The sequence below is a fragment of the Euprymna scolopes genome, chromosome 10, assembly GCF_053919585.1.
Source record: "Euprymna scolopes isolate OS-2025 chromosome 10, ASM5391958v1, whole genome shotgun sequence".
Lineage (NCBI taxonomy): Eukaryota > Metazoa > Mollusca > Cephalopoda > Sepiida > Sepiolidae > Euprymna > Euprymna scolopes.
The window spans coordinates 112,868,992-112,888,425 of record NC_136491.1 but is presented as its reverse complement, the minus strand read 5'-3'; the positions used below and the strand labels follow the sequence as shown (position 1 = coordinate 112,888,425).

At 35.4% G+C, this 19,434-nt stretch overlaps 1 protein-coding gene and 1 pseudogene across 1 annotated transcript in view; both read right to left on the bottom strand.

The window, feature by feature from the left end:
• Nucleotides 1-19,434, bottom strand: part of LOC145286220 (H(+)/Cl(-) exchange transporter 7-like) — a 142,048-nt gene that overhangs the window by 49,286 nt on the left and 73,328 nt on the right. The window contains exons 10-13 of the mRNA XM_080135028.1: nucleotides 5,826-5,984; nucleotides 4,139-4,249; nucleotides 2,620-2,674; nucleotides 1,683-1,743 (exon numbers count right to left, since the gene is read on the bottom strand). Of these exons, the coding sequence (XP_079991154.1) occupies nucleotides 1,683-1,743; nucleotides 2,620-2,674; nucleotides 4,139-4,249; nucleotides 5,826-5,984 (386 nt within the window). The remainder of the gene's footprint in view (nucleotides 1-1,682; nucleotides 1,744-2,619; nucleotides 2,675-4,138; nucleotides 4,250-5,825; nucleotides 5,985-19,434) is intronic.
• LOC145286626 (5S ribosomal RNA) lies at nucleotides 9,376-9,492 on the bottom strand (annotated as a pseudogene).

Below are 19,434 nucleotides of genomic sequence, written 5' to 3'. Positions count from 1 at the left end.
TTAATTTGTAAAACTGTAAAAAAACAGACAATTTGTTGAATTCTGTTGTTATTTTCACTCATTTTTTGGTCATAGCCAGTTAGTGCAAATAAAAATAACGCAATTAGTACAAAGAAAGACGAATTGTGTTATTTTTATGTTTTTATAATTTTGTTTTTTTTATTGTATACTTTTCAGTAATGTCCTTTTTTATGTTTTATTTCAGTAAAGCATTTCAAGATACATACTAAATAACATAAGCGAAGGTACTGTTTTACCTCTTCACCAGTTCCGGTAGCGTTACGCAGAAAATTAGGGAAGATGCTAGCTTTTTTTCTTTTACAAATTTTGGTCAATAACTTTCTTCAGTTAAAACTTTTCCAATTCACTAAACTTAGAAAAAAATCAATTACTATATATATATTTATTTACATCTATATAAATAAAACAGTAGATGTATGTGTGTGCAAATATCTAACAGGTAGACTCTTAAACTACTGGTTGCATAACAATTTCTCAGGAAACATTATTCATGCACCAAGGATGGTTTATAGGGAGTAAATTCTTTGTTTATATGCATGAATAATGCATACAGACATCAGCAAACTGACATGCAAATTGTTCATTCAAACCAGCCGCCATGTTTATATTTGTGTGCATGTGCAATTCATGGATTCAAGTTGTTTAATATTAAGCCTTTGTAATTTTGTAGTAATCAGAAAAAAACTGCAAGTCATTCAGGCGTGATTTCTTATATTATGGTGTGGGTGGTGGACGATGTGAGATTATCATTGCATGCATTGATGGCAGTTGTGAAAAGACATTATCTTCTCCTGTTTATTCGAATAGAGAGAGTGATCGGCAAGGGGGTTTAAGTTCTGGTGATGACGTCATTCCTCTTAAAATTATGGTGGTAAGGGGGGATGATTTGAGATTATCATCACATGGATTGGCAAGTGTTTCAATGAGACAATCCTCCCAGACATTATCTCCTCCTATTTATTCGAGTAAGAGGGGTGATAAGCAGGCAGCGGAGACTTCTGTTTATGACATCATTCCTCTTCAAATTATGGTGGTAAGTGAGGGACAATTTGAGATTTTCATCACATAGATTGACAAGTGTTTAATGAGACAATCCTCCCAGACATTATCTCCTTTTCTTTGAGTAGGGGTGATAGGCTGGGAAGTTATTTTCGGTGATGACATCATTCCTCTTCATATGATGGTGTTAAGTGGGGGACGACTTGAGATATCATCACATGGATTGGCAACTGTATTAATTAGACAATCCATCCTAGACTATACCCCCTCTTTTTTATTTGAGCAGGGAGGGTTAAAATTGGAGGGTTACTTCCGGTTATGACATTCTTCATCAAATTATTGTGGGAAGTGGGAACGACTTGAGATTATAAAAGTGCTCAATATCTTAGATAGAGCAGTTGCGTTTAAGCACAGCATGTCCTGAGAGAAATAATTAGTCTGTCTTTTGTTATTGGTATACGTTACTCAATGAAAAATGGCCAATACCCGGGCAACGCTGGGTAGTTCCGCTGGTATACAAAAAGCTATATTAATACTACTACTGCATCGGGTTTGGATGAATTATTAACCTTTGATTTAGTGCATGAGCATTGAACGCAATGCGGCTGTGCTAACTAAAGGATGGAAAAGCAAAATGACTGAATGGAAGAAATTTGTCTCACCTTTGTCGGAATAGAGATAATTTAGTGTTCAAACAGTTAAAAATAGCTCCAAGTAGGCCACCTTTGTTGAAAGAAAACAAGAAAAAAAAAAAGAACAAACACTTAGTTTTTTAAAAGATTTCATGTAACAGGATTATATATGCGTGGGTGAGAATAATGTTAAAAATGATATTTTCTATAAAAGGTTGAAATTATATAAAGAGTGGAAAATTCCTTTTCGGGTTCAATCATTTTGACAAAGGATCTTATGCTTCAAGTTCTTTATATCTTCAACTATTTATTCATAGTGTTTAGATTGGTTGTTTTAGAGAAAAATTGCTGTTTTTGGCTTTGCAGAACATGACTAAGTTTTGCAAATAGAAAAAAAACAATAACATCAATGTTTAGTGCATTTAAGTCAGAAAGCCTGTATCTTCAAACAGCCTGATCTGGTAGCACCTGTAGAATTTAAGATAAAAATAAAATCAATATGGATTTCATGAACCTGGTACATCATTCGCCCTGGATGTGTTGAGCCGACTTCCTTTGAAGTTTCTTGGGAAACTTAAATTCACAAATTGGCCCCAGTCATATATATATATATATATATATATATATATATATATATATAGTCGCAGAGGTGATGATGTTAGTTTTTGCAATTTCTTACAGAGAGGTGTCATTGTTGCCCAACATACAGCACCTGATATTTCCAAATGCTCACCTATCTAGTGCTGACTTCAGAGATCTACCAAGAACTGGTATGCAAATGTGATTATATCGTACTAGAAGGGCCCACTTTGTAAGAAAGAATATAAATATCACTGCCTCCTCTGCTCTGATCATGACAATTTATATAAGTAGATAACTTTTCATTCCTACAAAATGTCAAGTTCCTATATCTTAAAAACAAAATAGTTGTGAAAAAACAAAAAAACCCTCAAAAAACATAACATACCAATAATACCCATGCAGCAAAAAATCAGCAATTCCCAGCCTGAGTATGTATTATACTGAAAATAAAGAAGAAAAATTTATACTACAAGGTTAATTCCAAAAATAAAGCCTATTTTTTTTAACTCCAAAAGTTTTTTTTTTTTTTTTTTTATCTAGGCATCACCACTTATCAAGGCCCAGAGGCCACTCAAAGATAAGGGTTAAAGGGTGTACAGTAGTCAATTGGACAATATAGTAATCGTTAGTAATGGAAGTTCGGTAAATTTGGTAACTTAGGTGTAACAGGTCATCAAGAACTTGTTTATGTTGGACTTAAAGACAACCATATTGTAGTCAGCTGGAAAGCAGGCAAACGGAAGACAATTCCACAAGCATGCAGTTCTAAGAAAGAAACTTTGTTCATGGAATTTATGTTTAGGTTTAGGCACAGATAAAGAGTGGGGGGAATTATTGATAATGTTTTCAGCTAGACGAATGTTTCTTATGAAAGTTTGGTGAGGGGGGACCATAGATTGGAGCTCAGGTGAGCACTTGCCATGAAAATAATGATAAAGCAGACAGGCTTGCAACATCTCTTCTGTGAGAAAGAGGTTGCAGGGAAGAGAAAAGAGCATTTCCTACAAGGCTACAAAGTCTATTTTGAACTCTATCAAGTTGAAGAGCTATAAAGATAGGAGTCATATCATTAAAATAAGCAACCTTTTATGCTCCAGAATTTATTCTTTTTGCTTACATAGTCACTACCATTCTCAATGCACTTTTGCCAAAAATTCAATGAAGCATCTCTGCTTCTGGTGTATGTTCATGAGTGGGGATGCTTTCTTAAGAGTCTCACACAGTCAATGTCTACAAAAGAGATGAAACTTTCAGGTCATGAATGCATAGTTCAGTCATCATAGCAATGCAATATGAAATCCCTTCTAGTCTGTCTGGGCAAAATAAAAAAAAAAAAAATAGGAGGTATTACTTTTGGAATGTCCCTTATATTTCAGTTTTGGTTATTTGCTTGTTTTGTGGCTTATCAACTCTTTTCGGGTTATTTAATGCTGAATACAGTAGTTTTGGAAAAAGATTTTAGGCTTCAAGCTTTTTATATATTCAAATATTTATTCACAGTGTTTGGTTTTGTTGTTTTGTAGAGGAAAATTGTCGTTTTTATTCGATTTTGCAAAATATGATTGAGTTTTGCAAAGAGAAAGGAAAAAAAAACATCAGTGCTTGATACATTTTAGGTCAGGAAGCTAGTATCTTCAGACAACCTAATCTGGTAGCACCACATTTTGTTTCAGAATTTAATAGAAAATATCAAGTATTCTTATTTTTCAACTTTTACAACTGCCACCGTGCCCATCCTTCCATTCATCTTTACAACCAACTTTGCATTCTAACCACAATTCATAAGACATATATACATACAAAGTCTCAATTTTCAGATACAAAAATCTATGTACATTAAAAGTTAAATCTAATGTTAATTTGAAAATATATAAAAATTCACATGCTTTGCATTTAATACTTACAATAAATGTCCCAAAATTGACCAGACCCGGTGAGCTCAGGTCCCAGGGATGATATCGTATATAACTCTGTATCACATTTAATGTAAAACTCGAAACCATAGAACAGAAAAACTAAAAGAAAAAGAAATACATAAATTAATAAAACCTGGAAGAGAAAAAGACTATCATGTTTTTATTTTATTTTACTAATAGGTCACCATTTACTAAGGTCTAGGGGCCACTTGAGGATAAGGGTTAAAGAGACAATAATTGTCTCAACAAGAGAACCAGAAACAATGGAGGGAATGGATAGTAGATTTTAATACGGCAGTCACCCTAGGTGAGTTGAACTGGCTTCCTCCAAAGGAGGAAGTGTCAAGAGAATATTAAATTCACAAGACATCCCCTATTGCATGTATATCCCGGTTAAGGGAGATGATGATATTAGGTTTTTGCAGTTCTTGCAAGGAGGTGTTAACACCCTTCTACATACAGTATTCTCACATGGCCACCTATCTTGTACTAACCAGGCTTAATGTTGCTTAACTTTGGTGATATGAGAACCGGTGTGTCAATGTGATTATGCTGTATATGGATAGAAGATTAGGAATCGTTTATCCAAGAGAGCCCAACAAGTATTTGTTAACATTACACTTCAAGACGACCATGCTGTAGTTGGTTGGGAAGCAGACTTGTGGTGTTTTGTTCCACAGATGGGATGTTCTAGAAAAGAAACTTTGTATGTGGAAGTTTCGCTTGGTTTTTAATAGTGAGAAAAAGAAAAATTCTTGGTTGTGGTTATAACTAGATGAATTCTTAGAATGTTTTACAGAGGAAGGGGGGACAACTGATTGGAGCTCAGTTGAGCACCTACCATGAACATAATGATACAGTAGAGAGAAACTTGCAAAATTTCTTCTGCATGAAAGATATTTATACAGAAAAACTAAATCTATATTCGGTAATCTCTCCTTTGTTTGCTAAGATATTTTATTTTGCTGATGAGTATCTATTTATCAAGATGATTAAAAAAAAATTACTTGACCTACTACTAACCCTAGGTTCAAGTGGTATGCTCCTAAAAAAAAATCCCTTAACACTATTACTACCTCTAATCTTAGTAGCAAGCCCCTCCAACCCCCAAACAAATAAATTAAAAAATCCCTTATCGCTTATTAAAGTAGGTCACTTCTGTCATAAAAAAATGTGCCCAAAAATTTTTCATGGCAAAATTGGAAAAAAAAAAAAAAAAAAAAATTGGTTAGTTGCCTTAAAATGCTAGAATGACCTAAAAATGTGGCATAATTTTCCATTAAATTCATATGCTCTAAATTTTAAAAAAAAAAATTTTCTTCTTTTTGCCAAGTTTTTCGGGGTGCTCTTACCTAATAAAAAAAAATTAAAAAAAAAAAAAAAAAAAAAAGAATCTCATTTTTTGGGGGAACACTATTTAATGAAGGGTGTTAATCTACAATACCTATTTTTTGATACTGAACGTATCAGTTAATATGCTCTAACTTTATTTTTGCTTTTAAATCAATTAAATTCCGTTAAAATGAGCTTTTGGAGTAAAAATAATATTCAAACTTTTCTTTTTGTGAGAAATAAAATTAAAAATATCAAAAATATGTTTGGTCTCAGAAATAAACAAGGACAAAACATAGCTGTTAGCAAGAGAAAGGGGGGAGGGATCAGCTAAAGCACATACGATTTTCCAGGTTAGCGCTTGGTTCCAAAAACTGGCTCCTTCTTCCAAGCTAAAGAGGACACCGCCAACCGGTGCTCCAAAAGCAGCAGCAACACCAGCAGCAGCTCCCGCAGACACAAAATCACGTTTTTCAGTATCTGTACGGAAATATTCTAGCATCTGAAAAAGAAAAGATAAATAGACATAACTTATAACAAAAATAGAAGTCAGTCATGATACTATTTGACAAATGTAAGGATGAATCAAAGTTTTATTTAGTACTAGTGGGGGTGCCCGGCGTTGCCTGGGTGTTTAGATAGTGTAGTAAGGACCCTCCCGGGGAGGGGGGGCTATCAAAACAACAGTAGTAGGGGTGCCCGGATGTGTGGAGGTGGTGTAGTAAGGACCTCGGGGGGTAAAAAATATGATAGTAATAGGAGGAGGGGATCAAAACAAGAGTAGGCAGAGGTGTAAAAGTAAAAAAAAAAATGTGGTAGTAGGCAGGCAGGCTCGAACCCGTAACGTGAAGAAAAAAAGGTTAAAAAAACGCGACATCTTAGCTGATGTTCCCATTGAAATTAAGTGTAGTCAATCAAAAAGATGACGAGGACTTGCTAAAATGTGGGCAAAAAAAGCGACCTCTCCTTGTACAAAACTGCTCAGTTGAGGGTGAAGGAATTAATGTTTTTTGGCCAATTTTTCAATATTTGTCGTCCAAGACATCGAGCTTCAAAACGATACCGAAATGGTCAGAATCTGTCAAAAGTTTTTGCGAGACATACAAACACACACACACACATTTTGTCCTTTATATATACAGGTTTACTTTTCTGTATTGTGTGAACTATTCCCAAAGTTATGCTATCAAAACGTTGATAACTCAAAATCTATTTCATCTGATCAAGATGACATGTTGCATGGTGGTTACGGCTATCACAAAGCATCAGATCCATACACCAAATTAGAATAAATTTGGAAGATAAAATTACGTCAAAATTTCAACCAAACTTTTTAAGATTAAGGATATAAGACTAGCAGATAGACCCGAGGTTTCCCAAGATTGAATGAGGATAAAAAAAATGCTCCATCCTCCCGTACATTTATTGTCATTGAAATCGGTGAAATTGACCATTTTTAAATCCCCCCCCCACTATGTAGCGATAGGAAGCTTCACATATCTCCCCGCAGTGTCTTAGTGTCCAATACTTTGTAGTCTATGTTATGTGTTATGTATAGAACCTTTTGTTGATTTTATAAAATTATCTGTAAATAATGGCTCGACTTAAAGTTTAAAATACAAAAGTAAAATATCATGATTCAATTGTGCTCTACACGGAAACATTCATTTTGAATGTGCCCCTATCTTATAAAAGAATCTACCGTTGATTTTATAGGTTGGGCCTTTCTGCTTGTGCGGTGATAAAACACAGACAAAGTTCCTTTCATAAAATAGTAGAGATCAAGATACAAGACATCATTGGCTATAATATGGGCCCAGTAGTAAGTCCTTACAATGAATAGAACCAAGGTTATCACCAAAAGTGTGGCTTTTACTTTTTTCTATAACCAGGATATAGATATCTCAATTTAATGAGTCCTATGTAGTTAAACCATGATTGGTAATTAGACCAAGTTTGGTTATGATTGGTCAAGCGAGCTAGACAGCAGGCAGACTAACAAACAGTGACAAACCAACACTGTTGAAAACATAACATCTGTTTTGACAGAGAAAAAAAAATAAGGTGGAGAAGGGATTTTTCAGGCACAGATTTACTATTTTGCATGCATGAAAAAGAAACACAGTAAAAACCACTGAAATATCATCATCATATTTGGCTTAATGTCTGTTTTACACTATTGCATTTGTTTGATAACATAACTTTGGGAAATCATGTGAATTTAGCCTTCGGGCCAAGATCACAGTGTAGTATCTGTTCTGATGTTACACTTCACCTTTTCTGTCCTCGGTCAGTGGAGGAGAAATCTTTTATGACCGAGACAATTTTAATTTTTTTTCCTATTCAGAGTGATCCTTTTTGGGGAGCTGGATTTTCCCCACATTAAAAGCCGACTGTGTCTAACTCTGCCCTCGTGGAGAGGCAAGTAAATAGGAACATAACTTTGGGAATACTTCATTTAGAGAAATAAAACATAAATAAAACTTTGACTCATCCTTACATTGTCAGACACAACAGACAAACTTTCTTAACCTATCAGTAATTCCTCTGCACTTATGACTTCGACGTCAGCAGATTAGTGAGTGCATTAAATATGATCTTGACCCTTCCATGTACTGGAATTGATTCCAAATTTATCCCTTTTTCTCTCAAGTCCATTTTTATCACTCCTCCACACGTTTTCTTTGGTCTTCCCCTGTGAACTGGACCTGCTACCTTAACTGTTCTACATCTCCTTAGATGAACATTCATCTATCCTTTCAACATGGCAATAACACTGAAATCTACTTTTCTTCACATTAATGTCCAGTGTCTTTAAGCAAGAAAGCTAATAACTTCAGACAGCCTGATATAGTAGCACCAGACTAGCTCAAGAATTCTCATCAATTCTTGCAATTTGACCAAACCAACACAGTTTCCAATTCTGCACACAACTCCCTATACTGTTCAGATTTAATCTTCTGAGGTTATCAAAACTAAGTCGATCTGTAAGATTCACATTACACATCCACAGTATTTTTCTCATATCATTTCTTCCATGTTTTTTCACTGTCCACCTTTCACTTTTATACAGCATCATTCTGCATACACCTGCCTTTCTTAACTTATTCCATCCACTCAGAACTCTTGCATGAATATTCCGTCCTCGTACATATTTAGCCTATTGATTAAATAAAACATTAATTCATATAATAGCCTTGGCTTCTTTTTATATTATATTTTGATGTTATTATCAAGACAAAGATCAAGTCTAAATATTAACACACTTGAAGAAATTAATTTTATGTGAGCATGCGCAGAAAGTGAAAACATGTCAGCCAAGAGAAATGAACATTTCACATTTTAACATGCCAGTATATGTCTGTATGTGTTATTCACCAACCCAAACAAAGATTTTACTAGTTATAAACCATGCTTGGTGTATAATTACTATTTCCTGTTAATTTCAGTGTTATGTAGCCAGTAGTATAAGAGTTTACCTGTTAGATATTTACACACACACACACACACACACACACACCTGTTTTATTTATTGAGACAAATGTTATTGAAAAGCACAGAATTCTTTTGTTTCACTATCTTCTTTTTTACTTTCTCCAATCTTTGAATAATTCTTTTTGTGTTTTTTTTCAAAATTATCTTAGTCGGATCCATATGTTTGTTTAGCGAGTGCTTTCGATTGGAATACTTCCATCATCCTAAGGCATATTATTTCTTAAAATTACATTATAAAAATTACGTTTTGAATTATATTTTTTTGTCACGGTCATGTCCATCCATCCATAGCCCTTGAGGGGCATAGGCCATCTACAACTTTTTGTAGATGTTTTTGTAGCGAGGAGTTCTTTTTACAGGATGAGGGTGCTGGCCCCATGCTCAACCTTCCCAGAAGGTACATACAGCACCTAGCCTTCCCAAATGGTCACCCATCTGGTACTGGCCAGGCTCAACGTTACTTAACTTCGGTGATCTGGCGAGAACCGGTGTGTCAACGTGATTGTGCTGTATGTCACGGTCATATGGTGGCTAATTAAGAATTAGGTGGGCGGACAATTTTTAACAGAGGGAGGAGGTTCACATTGATATTTACATCAATTTTTTTTTTTACATATATACATATTTAAAATTTATGACCCTAAGCATTTTACAATATTTCGACTACATTCGTAATTTACATTATTTATCTGGGCTTCTTTGTCTTTATATATAATGCTTTAAGTATTTTCAATCTATTTATATTATTTTCGCTTTGTAAGACTGTTTTATTTATATAGATAAACTCTCTCAACTTATCAGTAATTCCTCTGCACTTATAACTTCTGCAATCATTAGATCAGTGAGTGCATCAAATGTGATCTCGATCCTGCCATGTACTGGAAATCGATATGATATAGCATGGCTAGAAGAGAGAGAGTATAAGAGGGGTAGACAGTTGACTAGAGGTTTCTAAGGCATTTTATGCTTGTAGTGTCATTACATTTCACACACATTTAAAAAATTGAAAGTGTTCAATCAGAAAAGATGGTGATTGGTAATTAATCTCTGATGTTACTATGGTAAAATTATTTCGACTTTACTTATTTTAAAATGAATTGTTCCAAAATCGAATTCTGTCATCTTGTTGCTGAAAACAGTACAATACATTAAAAGAAGTGACATTCATTTTATTGATATGAAGAATATTCTGCATCATGAGAAATTATTACATCGAATATTAGTATATAAATCTATATATCTATAAAAGTGAATGTGTCTGTCTGTCTGTGTGTCTGTGTACATTTCCCTACGCAATAACTCTGTCAATTTTTAGTCTATAGACTCGAAATTTGAAATACCGGGTACTGAGATTTGGGAAAATCGATGTGACGGGTGTCAGCCAGAAATTTGGCTGTTAAGGGGTCAAATTTCAACGATTTGACCTTTGAGAACTCTACCAAACTCCGACAATTTTGGGTCTAGACACTTGAAATTTTAGATTTAGGTTCCTTGAACATGGATCTAACTTAAGTGATTTGAGCCCGAAACTATAAATTTTAAGGGGCAATAATAGGGGTCAAAGTTTTAAAAAATTAACCATTTTTTTTGTTTTTTTGCTTTTTTTGCACAGCATACACCTCCAAACACCCGAGCAACGCCGGGCACCCCTGCTAGTAAGTATATAAAAATACTATTTTGACTAGTCTGGTTACACACTTATCCACTAGTCCGTATTAACATGTAGCAATGACAGATCTATTTTATATTTACATGTAATCTCTTACATTGCAATTAGTTTGTAGTTTGGTTGGCTAAAACAGATATATTAAAACTCATGTAGAAATACATTGGGCAATTTGAACACTTCTATGCATACGTATTATTTGAACACTTCTATGCATACGTATTATTTGAACACTTCTATGCATACGTATTATTTGAACACTTCTATGCATACATATTATTTGAACACTTCTATGCATACGTATTATTTGAACACTTCTATGCATACGTATTATTTGAACACTTCTATGCATACGTATTATTTGAACACTTCTATGCATACGTATTATTTGAACACTTCTATGCATACGTATTATTTGAACACTTCTATGCATACGTATTATTTGAACACTTCTATGCATACGTATTATTTGAACACTTCTATGCATACGTATTATTTGAACACTTCTATGCATACGTATTATTTGAACACTTCTATGCATACGTATTATTTGAACACTTCTATGCATACGTATTATTTGAACACTTCTATGCATACGTATTATTTGAACACTTCTATGCATACGTATTATTTGAACACTTCTATGCATACGTATTATTTGAACACTTCTATGCATACGTATTATTTGAACACTTCTATGCATACGTATTATTTGAACACTTCTATGCATACATATTATTTGAACACTTCTATGCATACATATTATTTGAACACTTCTATGCATACATATTATTTGAACACTTCTATGCATACATATTATTTGAACACTTCTATGCATACATATTATTTGAACACTTCTATGCATACATATTATTTGAACACTTCTATGCATACATATTATTTGAACACTTCTATGCATACATATTATTTGAACACTTCTATGCATACATATTATTTGAACACTTCTATGCATACATATTATTTGAACACTTCTATGCATACATATTATTTGAACACTTCTATGCATACATATTATTTGAACACTTCTATGCATACATATTATTTGAACACTTCTATGCATACATATTATTTGAACACTTCTATGCATACGTATTATTTGAACACTTCTATGCATACGTATTATTTGAACACTTCTATGCATACGTATTATTTGAACACTTCTATGCATACGTATTATTTGAACACTTCTATGCATACGTATTATTTGAACACTTCTATGCATACATATTATTTGAACACTTCTATGCATACGTATTATTTGAACACTTCTATGCATACGTATTATTTGAACACTTCTATGCATACGTATTATTTGAACACTTCTATGCATACATATTATTTGAACACTTCTATGCATACATATTATTTGAACACTTCTATGCATACGTATTATTTGAACACTTCTATGCATACATATTATTTGGATTCATCGGACTACTGTTCTTGAGTGTAATTTTCTCTATTGGAGCTATCGTATGGAATCCGCTTTATGGTTGTGGCAAAGTTGAGACCTTTGTTTAGCAGAGAGAGTTAGCTGATGTTTACTTTGGTGGACAATGGCTCTTATTGGTGAATGGTGGACCTGCAGTCTTATGTCCTTAGCTTTTAGATTTTCCAATTTCTTTATTTGGCAAGACTTAACCTCCTTAAATTCTTTCTTATAGGATATGTCCAGGTATTCTTGGATGTGGGTTTTGTCATTAGTCCAAGACATACTCTCCAGGAATGGGGTAGGGTTGTTTGAAATTTTGGTCTGTTGTAGATTCTGTCTCGAACAAGTTCATGCTCTGTTCGTTTTGCGATCCTTTGTGTCAGTTTGGAGCTGACTGGTAGTTTCAACGTTAAGCCTGGTGGTACTATATTAAGATCACGGCACCGGCATAGGAATGTGAAGTGGTTAGTCATCCTTGCCAGTTTTTGGTAGAGTTTTTCAATTTGTTTCCATTTTTGTATTATTTCAGGTCTGTACCAATCCATATAGAATTGATATGACGTTTTTTAATTTTTGAGATGAGGATTGGTTATTCATATTTTGATTCATCAGACTACTGTTCTCATCTTGAGTGTGATTTGTCATGTTTTTGTCGATTTAAACTCCGACTGTCTTCAGGTGCATACTCAGATGGAATTCTGGAATTCAATTTCCTTTCTATAGCTAAAGCCAGCCTGCCTGCCGAACCAACTTGCCTTACTTCTTGTGTTTCTGTATTAATGAAACTTAAGTTGATTTAATCGTGGAAAATATTGGTATTTTTATAGAACTCTGGTAACCCTTTTCTTCATTTCAAACCAAAATACAGACACTACTACAAAATGGTTACCTCCAACTTCCAGCAAGTCCCTCAACACACCAATTACTCATCAGGCATCAATAAAAAATAATGAGCTACTGAACTAATATGTACAAGACGTGTTTGAATCAATTTCCACTTTATTTATGCCATTATATTCATTTATTTACGACTGAACGAATTAGTTCAACCAAGTCATAAATTGAATCTTAGATAAGCTTAGATCTGATGACTTCTACTTTCATGTCCCCTTATGAAGAGTAAAATAAAGACATAATGGTACTAAGCCTTATACCTAGAAATCTTATTCTAATTTTGATTAAAATCCATTAGATGATTTTGATTCTAAAAAAATGTCTACAATTTATGAGACATTAAGAAATTGAAATTCAGGAAATTATAGCACTTGCATGATTAAAATCTATTCTGTGTATTTACAAATAATCTATCATGCAGTTGAATGTATACACTGTTACACTTACGTAATGGCATGGGTGATTAGAAATGAAAAGTTGTTGACATTTTATATGGAACTGTGAGGGCTATTTTCTTTTTTGTTTCAAGCCAGTTCAATCAGATAGATGAAGACATGGCTGTTTCTAGGAAATGGCTACCTCTGGTTTCTGGCAAGCGACTCATTACACCAACTCCCAGTTTTACATAGTTCATTAAAGAATGAATATTTTTTGTATATGATAAAATGCATTTAATTTTTTTTTAACTAGCAGGATGACCCGGTGTTGCACGATGATCAATGAATGTTTTACACCCCCATATTTTTATTGTCATCAAAATCGGTGAAATCACCATTTTTCAATCAAATCGGTTGATTGCCTGCTCTAATTGAGAACCCATCGCAGTGCACCTGGAGGAAGCTTCACATGTCTCTTACTGTGACTTGGTTTAGAATACATTGTAGTTTACATTGCACTGTAGAGAAGGTTCTGTTGATTTTATAAAATTATTTTTATATATAATGGTTTGAATTAAAGTTTAATATGCAAAATTCAAGTATCATGTTTCAATTGTGTTCTAAACAGAAACATTCATTTTGAATGTGCCCCTGTTATATCAAAGAATATACTGTTGATTTTATACATTGGGCCTTTTGGTTTGTGTGGTAATAAAACTTCTCAAATTTTTTTTTTTTTACATAGTAGTCACCACTTATCAAGGCCCGGAAGCCACTCGAGGATAAGGGTTATTGTGTGTACAGTATGTTAGTGTTGGAGATTTGATAAAGTGTCTTACTTAAGGAGGCGGTTCATCAGGAATTTGTTTACATTATACTTGAAGGCATCCAGGTTGTAGTCAGGTGGGAAACAGGCAACCGGAACAGAGTGCCAAAGGCGTGCACTTCTAAGAAAGAAGCTTTGTCCATGGAATCTACGTTTTGATTTTGGCACAGATAGGGAGTGGGGAAAACTTTTGACAGTGGTTTCAGCTAGGCGGGTATTTATCGTGAAAGATTGGCGAGGGGGGACCAGAGATTAGAGCTCAGACGAGCATCTGCCATGGTAGTAACGATAAAGCAAAGACAGGCTCGCAACGTCTCTCCTGTGGGAAGAGAAAAGGGCATCACCCACTAAGCCATGAAGCCTATTTTGTACTCTGTCAAGACAGGATAAGCTGTTTTTAGCAGCTGCTGCCCAGATGTGGCAGCAGTACTCCATCCTTGGACGTACTTGGCTTTTATATATATAGAGAATTGCATCAGGGGTGAGATATCTACTGGAGCGATAGAAGGATCCTACCATTTTTCCAGCAACCTTGGCAACTGACTTGATGTACGTATTCCATTTCAGGTCAGGAGTAAAGGTCAAGCACAAAAGCTTATCAAAACATGGAGCTTCTCCTACATGAGAGCCACCCATCTCAATTGATGCCAGATGGGGATCAGAGCGTTGATGATGTAAAGATAGGAGCTTGGTTTTAGATGCATTGAAAGTAACCCCCCCCCCACTGTACCACGCGCTCAAGATCAGAGGAGAGAGAATCTGAGAGAACTTTGTCATTTACGGCCTTTGATGTGTTGCCATAGATGGTCGTGTCATCAGCATAGATGTCGACGAATAATTTAAGTATGTGTTTTGGGAGATCATTGATCAGGAAGAGAGTTGGGTCTAGGATGGACTCCTGAGGGACTACAGCATTAATATTGAGGGCCTCTGATTTCTGCCCATCAACCACTACTCATATGAGCCTATCAGAGAGAAATGGTTTAATGATCGAGAAAACATTTCCAGTTATACCGTAGCTGGAAATCTTGTGAAGTAGGCCCTTATGCCATACCTTATTGAAGGCCTTTGATATGTCAAGAGCAATTGCCCTAGAGAGGAAGCCTTTGTCAAGAGATTCACTAATCCGATGAGATAACAGTTAGCAAATCTGCTGTAGATCTGGCAGAACGGAAACCATATTGCGTGTCGCTAAGAAAGTTATTTCTGCTGAGGTGGTTGACTACTTCTCTATTTAATATAGATTCCAGCAGCTTACTCATGATACACAGGAGACTTATTGGTCTGTACCGAGAGGAGAGGACTTATCACCTGAATTCTTAAATACAGGGCATACTGATGAGGTTTTCCAGGATGTTGGGAAGCACTTCTCTTTAAGGCAATGCTTAAAGAGTTTTGTAAGTATGGGGGAAAGTTCTAGTTGAAGCTTTTTCAGCACAATGATTGGAATGCCGTCAGGGCCAGTTGCTTTACTGGAATCAAGGTTCTTAATTAGCTTGGCGACATCACACACAGATATTTGTATGTTGCAGAGCGTGTTGTCCATTATAGGAGGAAATGGCCTTCATCACATAGGGTAGAATTAGCTGCAAAGTTCTTGGCAAATAGTTTGGCCTTATCTGATGCTGACAAGATGACCTCAGGTCCATTGATGATGGTTGGGATAGAATGCATGCTTCTGTTCAGGATCCTGTTTGCTATTTGCTAAAACTGGTGGGAACCAATCTGCTGCTCAGCTACTTTGGATTTAACGGACTGAGCATATAGCTCTCTTGCATTTTTTATTACTCTTTTGCAGTGGTTGCTGGCAGTCCTGAAGGCAGCTTTAGTCTCAGTGCATCTATTACGTTGGCAGCACATTCTGGGGAGAACCATGGCTGGCTGTTAAGTTTTTGTTGGAATTTTTTGGATGGTATGAATTGGTCTATGCCTACAATTAGCCATCCGGTCAGGTCTGATACTATGGAGGACACATCCTTTTTAAACATGGAATGCAGTGGTAGATCGGATATAAGTGTACAGAAGCTATCCTAGTCAGCGGTAGAGCATTGATATACAGTACAGTGGAGAGGTACATCTCCAGACTTATTGCATTTCGTTTTTATCTTAACTGATACAACCGCGTTGTCGGAAGATCCCAGAAGAGACAGAATGGAACTTGAACATAGCTCAGAGGAAGTTGTAAGAAAAAGGTCTAGAAGGCTATCCGGAAGTATCGGGCACTCAGGTGGGTTTGTGGACAATCTGGGTGAGGCAAAATCATGACAGAACCTCCTCTCATCATCTGTCTTGTTAGAGTGGGTCAGCCATTCTGGATTGTGGACATTGAAGTCACCACAAATGTGGATGTTAGCTGAAGGGTGAGCAGACAGGATGTCCTCAATTTTTTCAGATATGCTCTTGACGATAGAAAACTCCGCTATTGCGGGGGCGAAAGAGAGCTAGTGGTGTAAGCTAGTACAACCCGGAAGCACATATAAGGTAAATTAGGGTCTTCTCTGGAGATATCCCTACCACACGGAAAGCCATCTTTAATGTAGGCACATATTCTATGTCCATGACGATCTTGGGGGTAAGATTTAGATGTTAAGTTAGAGTATCTTTTAATCATGAATTCGTCAAGGGAAGTGGTCGGCCTAATGCCAGTTTCGCTTAGGAAAAATATGTCTGGTTTCGTCTCCTGTAATTGGGTTTCAACCTCTGGAAGGTTGGAACGGAGACTCCTGATGTTGAAGAAGGAGACATGGTAGTAGAGGTCTACATTAGAGGATGGGGTTCTAGGTTTACACGTTATTTTTCTGGAGGTATTTTATGTTGAGGATTGGGATTTGTGGAACAGATCGACAGACTTGGTTAGAGCAGGACAGAGAGGGAAGTAAAGAGAGAAAAAGAGAGGAAGATGTTTTTTATTTTTTATTTTATTTATATTTTTTGTAGCCATAAAGTAAAGCTGTAACAATTACCCACTAGTATGGCATCAAGAGGCCCCACTCGAAACTACTGCATGGCCCAGAGTCCATTCACCAAATGGCAATACAGCAGCCCCAGTATTTTGCACCTGCTGATAGGACGGCCTCCTTAGTGGTTAATCCAAGGTTCGGGTCCCTGACTATCAGGCGGATAACGTCAGCCCAGATGAAACGTTTACCTCCAGCACCCTTACTAGTTACATGACCACAAGGATAGACATAGGAACAGAAAATTTCCGGTATCTCAGGCTACTGTTCACGAAGTACTGTCGTCCTGGAGAGCAGCTTTTTCTTCACCCTTTGTCAGAAATATCACTCATTGGAAATAAGGACTGAGGGACAAATACGAGGAAGCGAGAGTAATGAGAACTATTGATAATGCATCCACAATGCGTTGTCTACTCTCCATTTAAAAAAAAAAAGGGGTGTGTGTGTGTAAAGACTTATTAATATTTACTTAGTACAAGTCTGTCGCTTTAATTTGAAATTTAAGATATTTGAAGATAAATTTCCCTCCCACCCTCCCATAATTACGAATGAAATGAAAATGGAATAGATATAGGTTACTGTAATTTCCTTTTAAGAGTGTTTAGTTTTTCTTCTTTCCAAGAGACACTTCAAACAAAGAAATTATAATGATAATGAAGCACTGGTATATTTTTAAAATACCGGTTGGGAGTTTCCACGTGTTCAGATATTCATTAAACTGATTTCTTCTTTGCCAAAAAGGCATTACCATCATGTTGGAAAGTTTACCACTCACTGACAATTCTCATTCGAGTTTCACTGCTATAGCAGAAATGGCAGAGAATGGGTTATGGTGGGTGGGACGTTTTCGTTTATATTTATAAAGAGAGTAAAGCATTAATCCTAAAATTTTCTTCTTTCTCGGAGGGGGGGGGTGGTGGTGGAATATTCAAGACATTTTGCATTTAACTTTAGACTGACTCATGATGTTAGGCTGTGTAAGGTGTTAACTTTGGTCAAAATCGCCTGTTTCTTCTTTCATTGGAGATTTTAATTATCAATACTTATCGAAGACATTCTGATACAAAAACTATCTAGAACATTGCCAAGCATATAAAGTACTTTTGTGTGAAATTTCATAAAAACTGTCCCAGCCGTTTTCAAGTCCATAGGGAATGAACTCACACACACACACAAAGTTCCTTTTATATAATTATAAAGAAGATGTTGGCATTTTAAAATAAAATACTGATGACCCTGTTTCCTTCTTGATTTCAATCCAGCTTAGTCAGATAGCTGCAGACAAAAGTGCTTCTACAAAATGACGATCTTCTATCTGCAGTCTCATAACACCAAACACTCAACAAACCATTTAATTTTGTCTGAAATTTTATGTTTAAAAACCTATTAGGAGTAAAAGTAAACATTTAAGTAAACATCTGTTTATCTAAGAATTGATAATCAAATTATCTGAAATGTGGTCATTGTTTTTGGATAAAATATCGACCTATGTTCATAGATCTGCTTATCAATAAAACTTAACTCTTGATTACGTATCTGTTAAAGTTTACTTGGAGAAAGACAAGCGATTAGTTGGAGGTGAAAATTAAATCGTTCACAGCGATCAGCCTTTTATTACATAACTAGCAAAGATACCCGTGCTTTGTGTGGAACTTTGCTGTATGCTGGGGGACCATCATCAGGCCAAGTTTGGTCATGATCAGTCCAGTGGTGTGGACTGTAAAAGAGTTGTACACACAGACACACACAAACGCTACTACCTTATATAGTCTTTTAAGTTTTTAACCTTTAAAACTATACAAAAAAATATTTTTTTTTTATCATTCGTTAGAAAACCATCTAGTCAGTAAATCATTTAATCACCTGCAATCACTGCATCAACTCGCTCTCGAATTTACTATAATACCAATAATCTATTTTTCAAGGGATCATCAGTTGTTTACCATGAAACACTGTTTCGGGGGATTTAAAAACAAAACAGTATATTACATCATGGCTCCCCAGCAGTGTTGATCAAACACCACCACCCTTAATCTTAGGAAGAAGACGTTACAAACATTTGATCCAATTTCCTATTCTTAATTGCAATTACTAACCTTTTCATACTATAAAAATGAATTTCTTACCTGTGCGATTCATCAATTTCCACATTTAAAATGGATACATTTAATTTTTTAATTTATCAGTCTTGTATTTATAAGATTAGGATTAATCCATTTAACTACTTATCACCCCCAGTATGATTAGTATTTATTATGTTTACATTCTTATTTATTTAAAATTA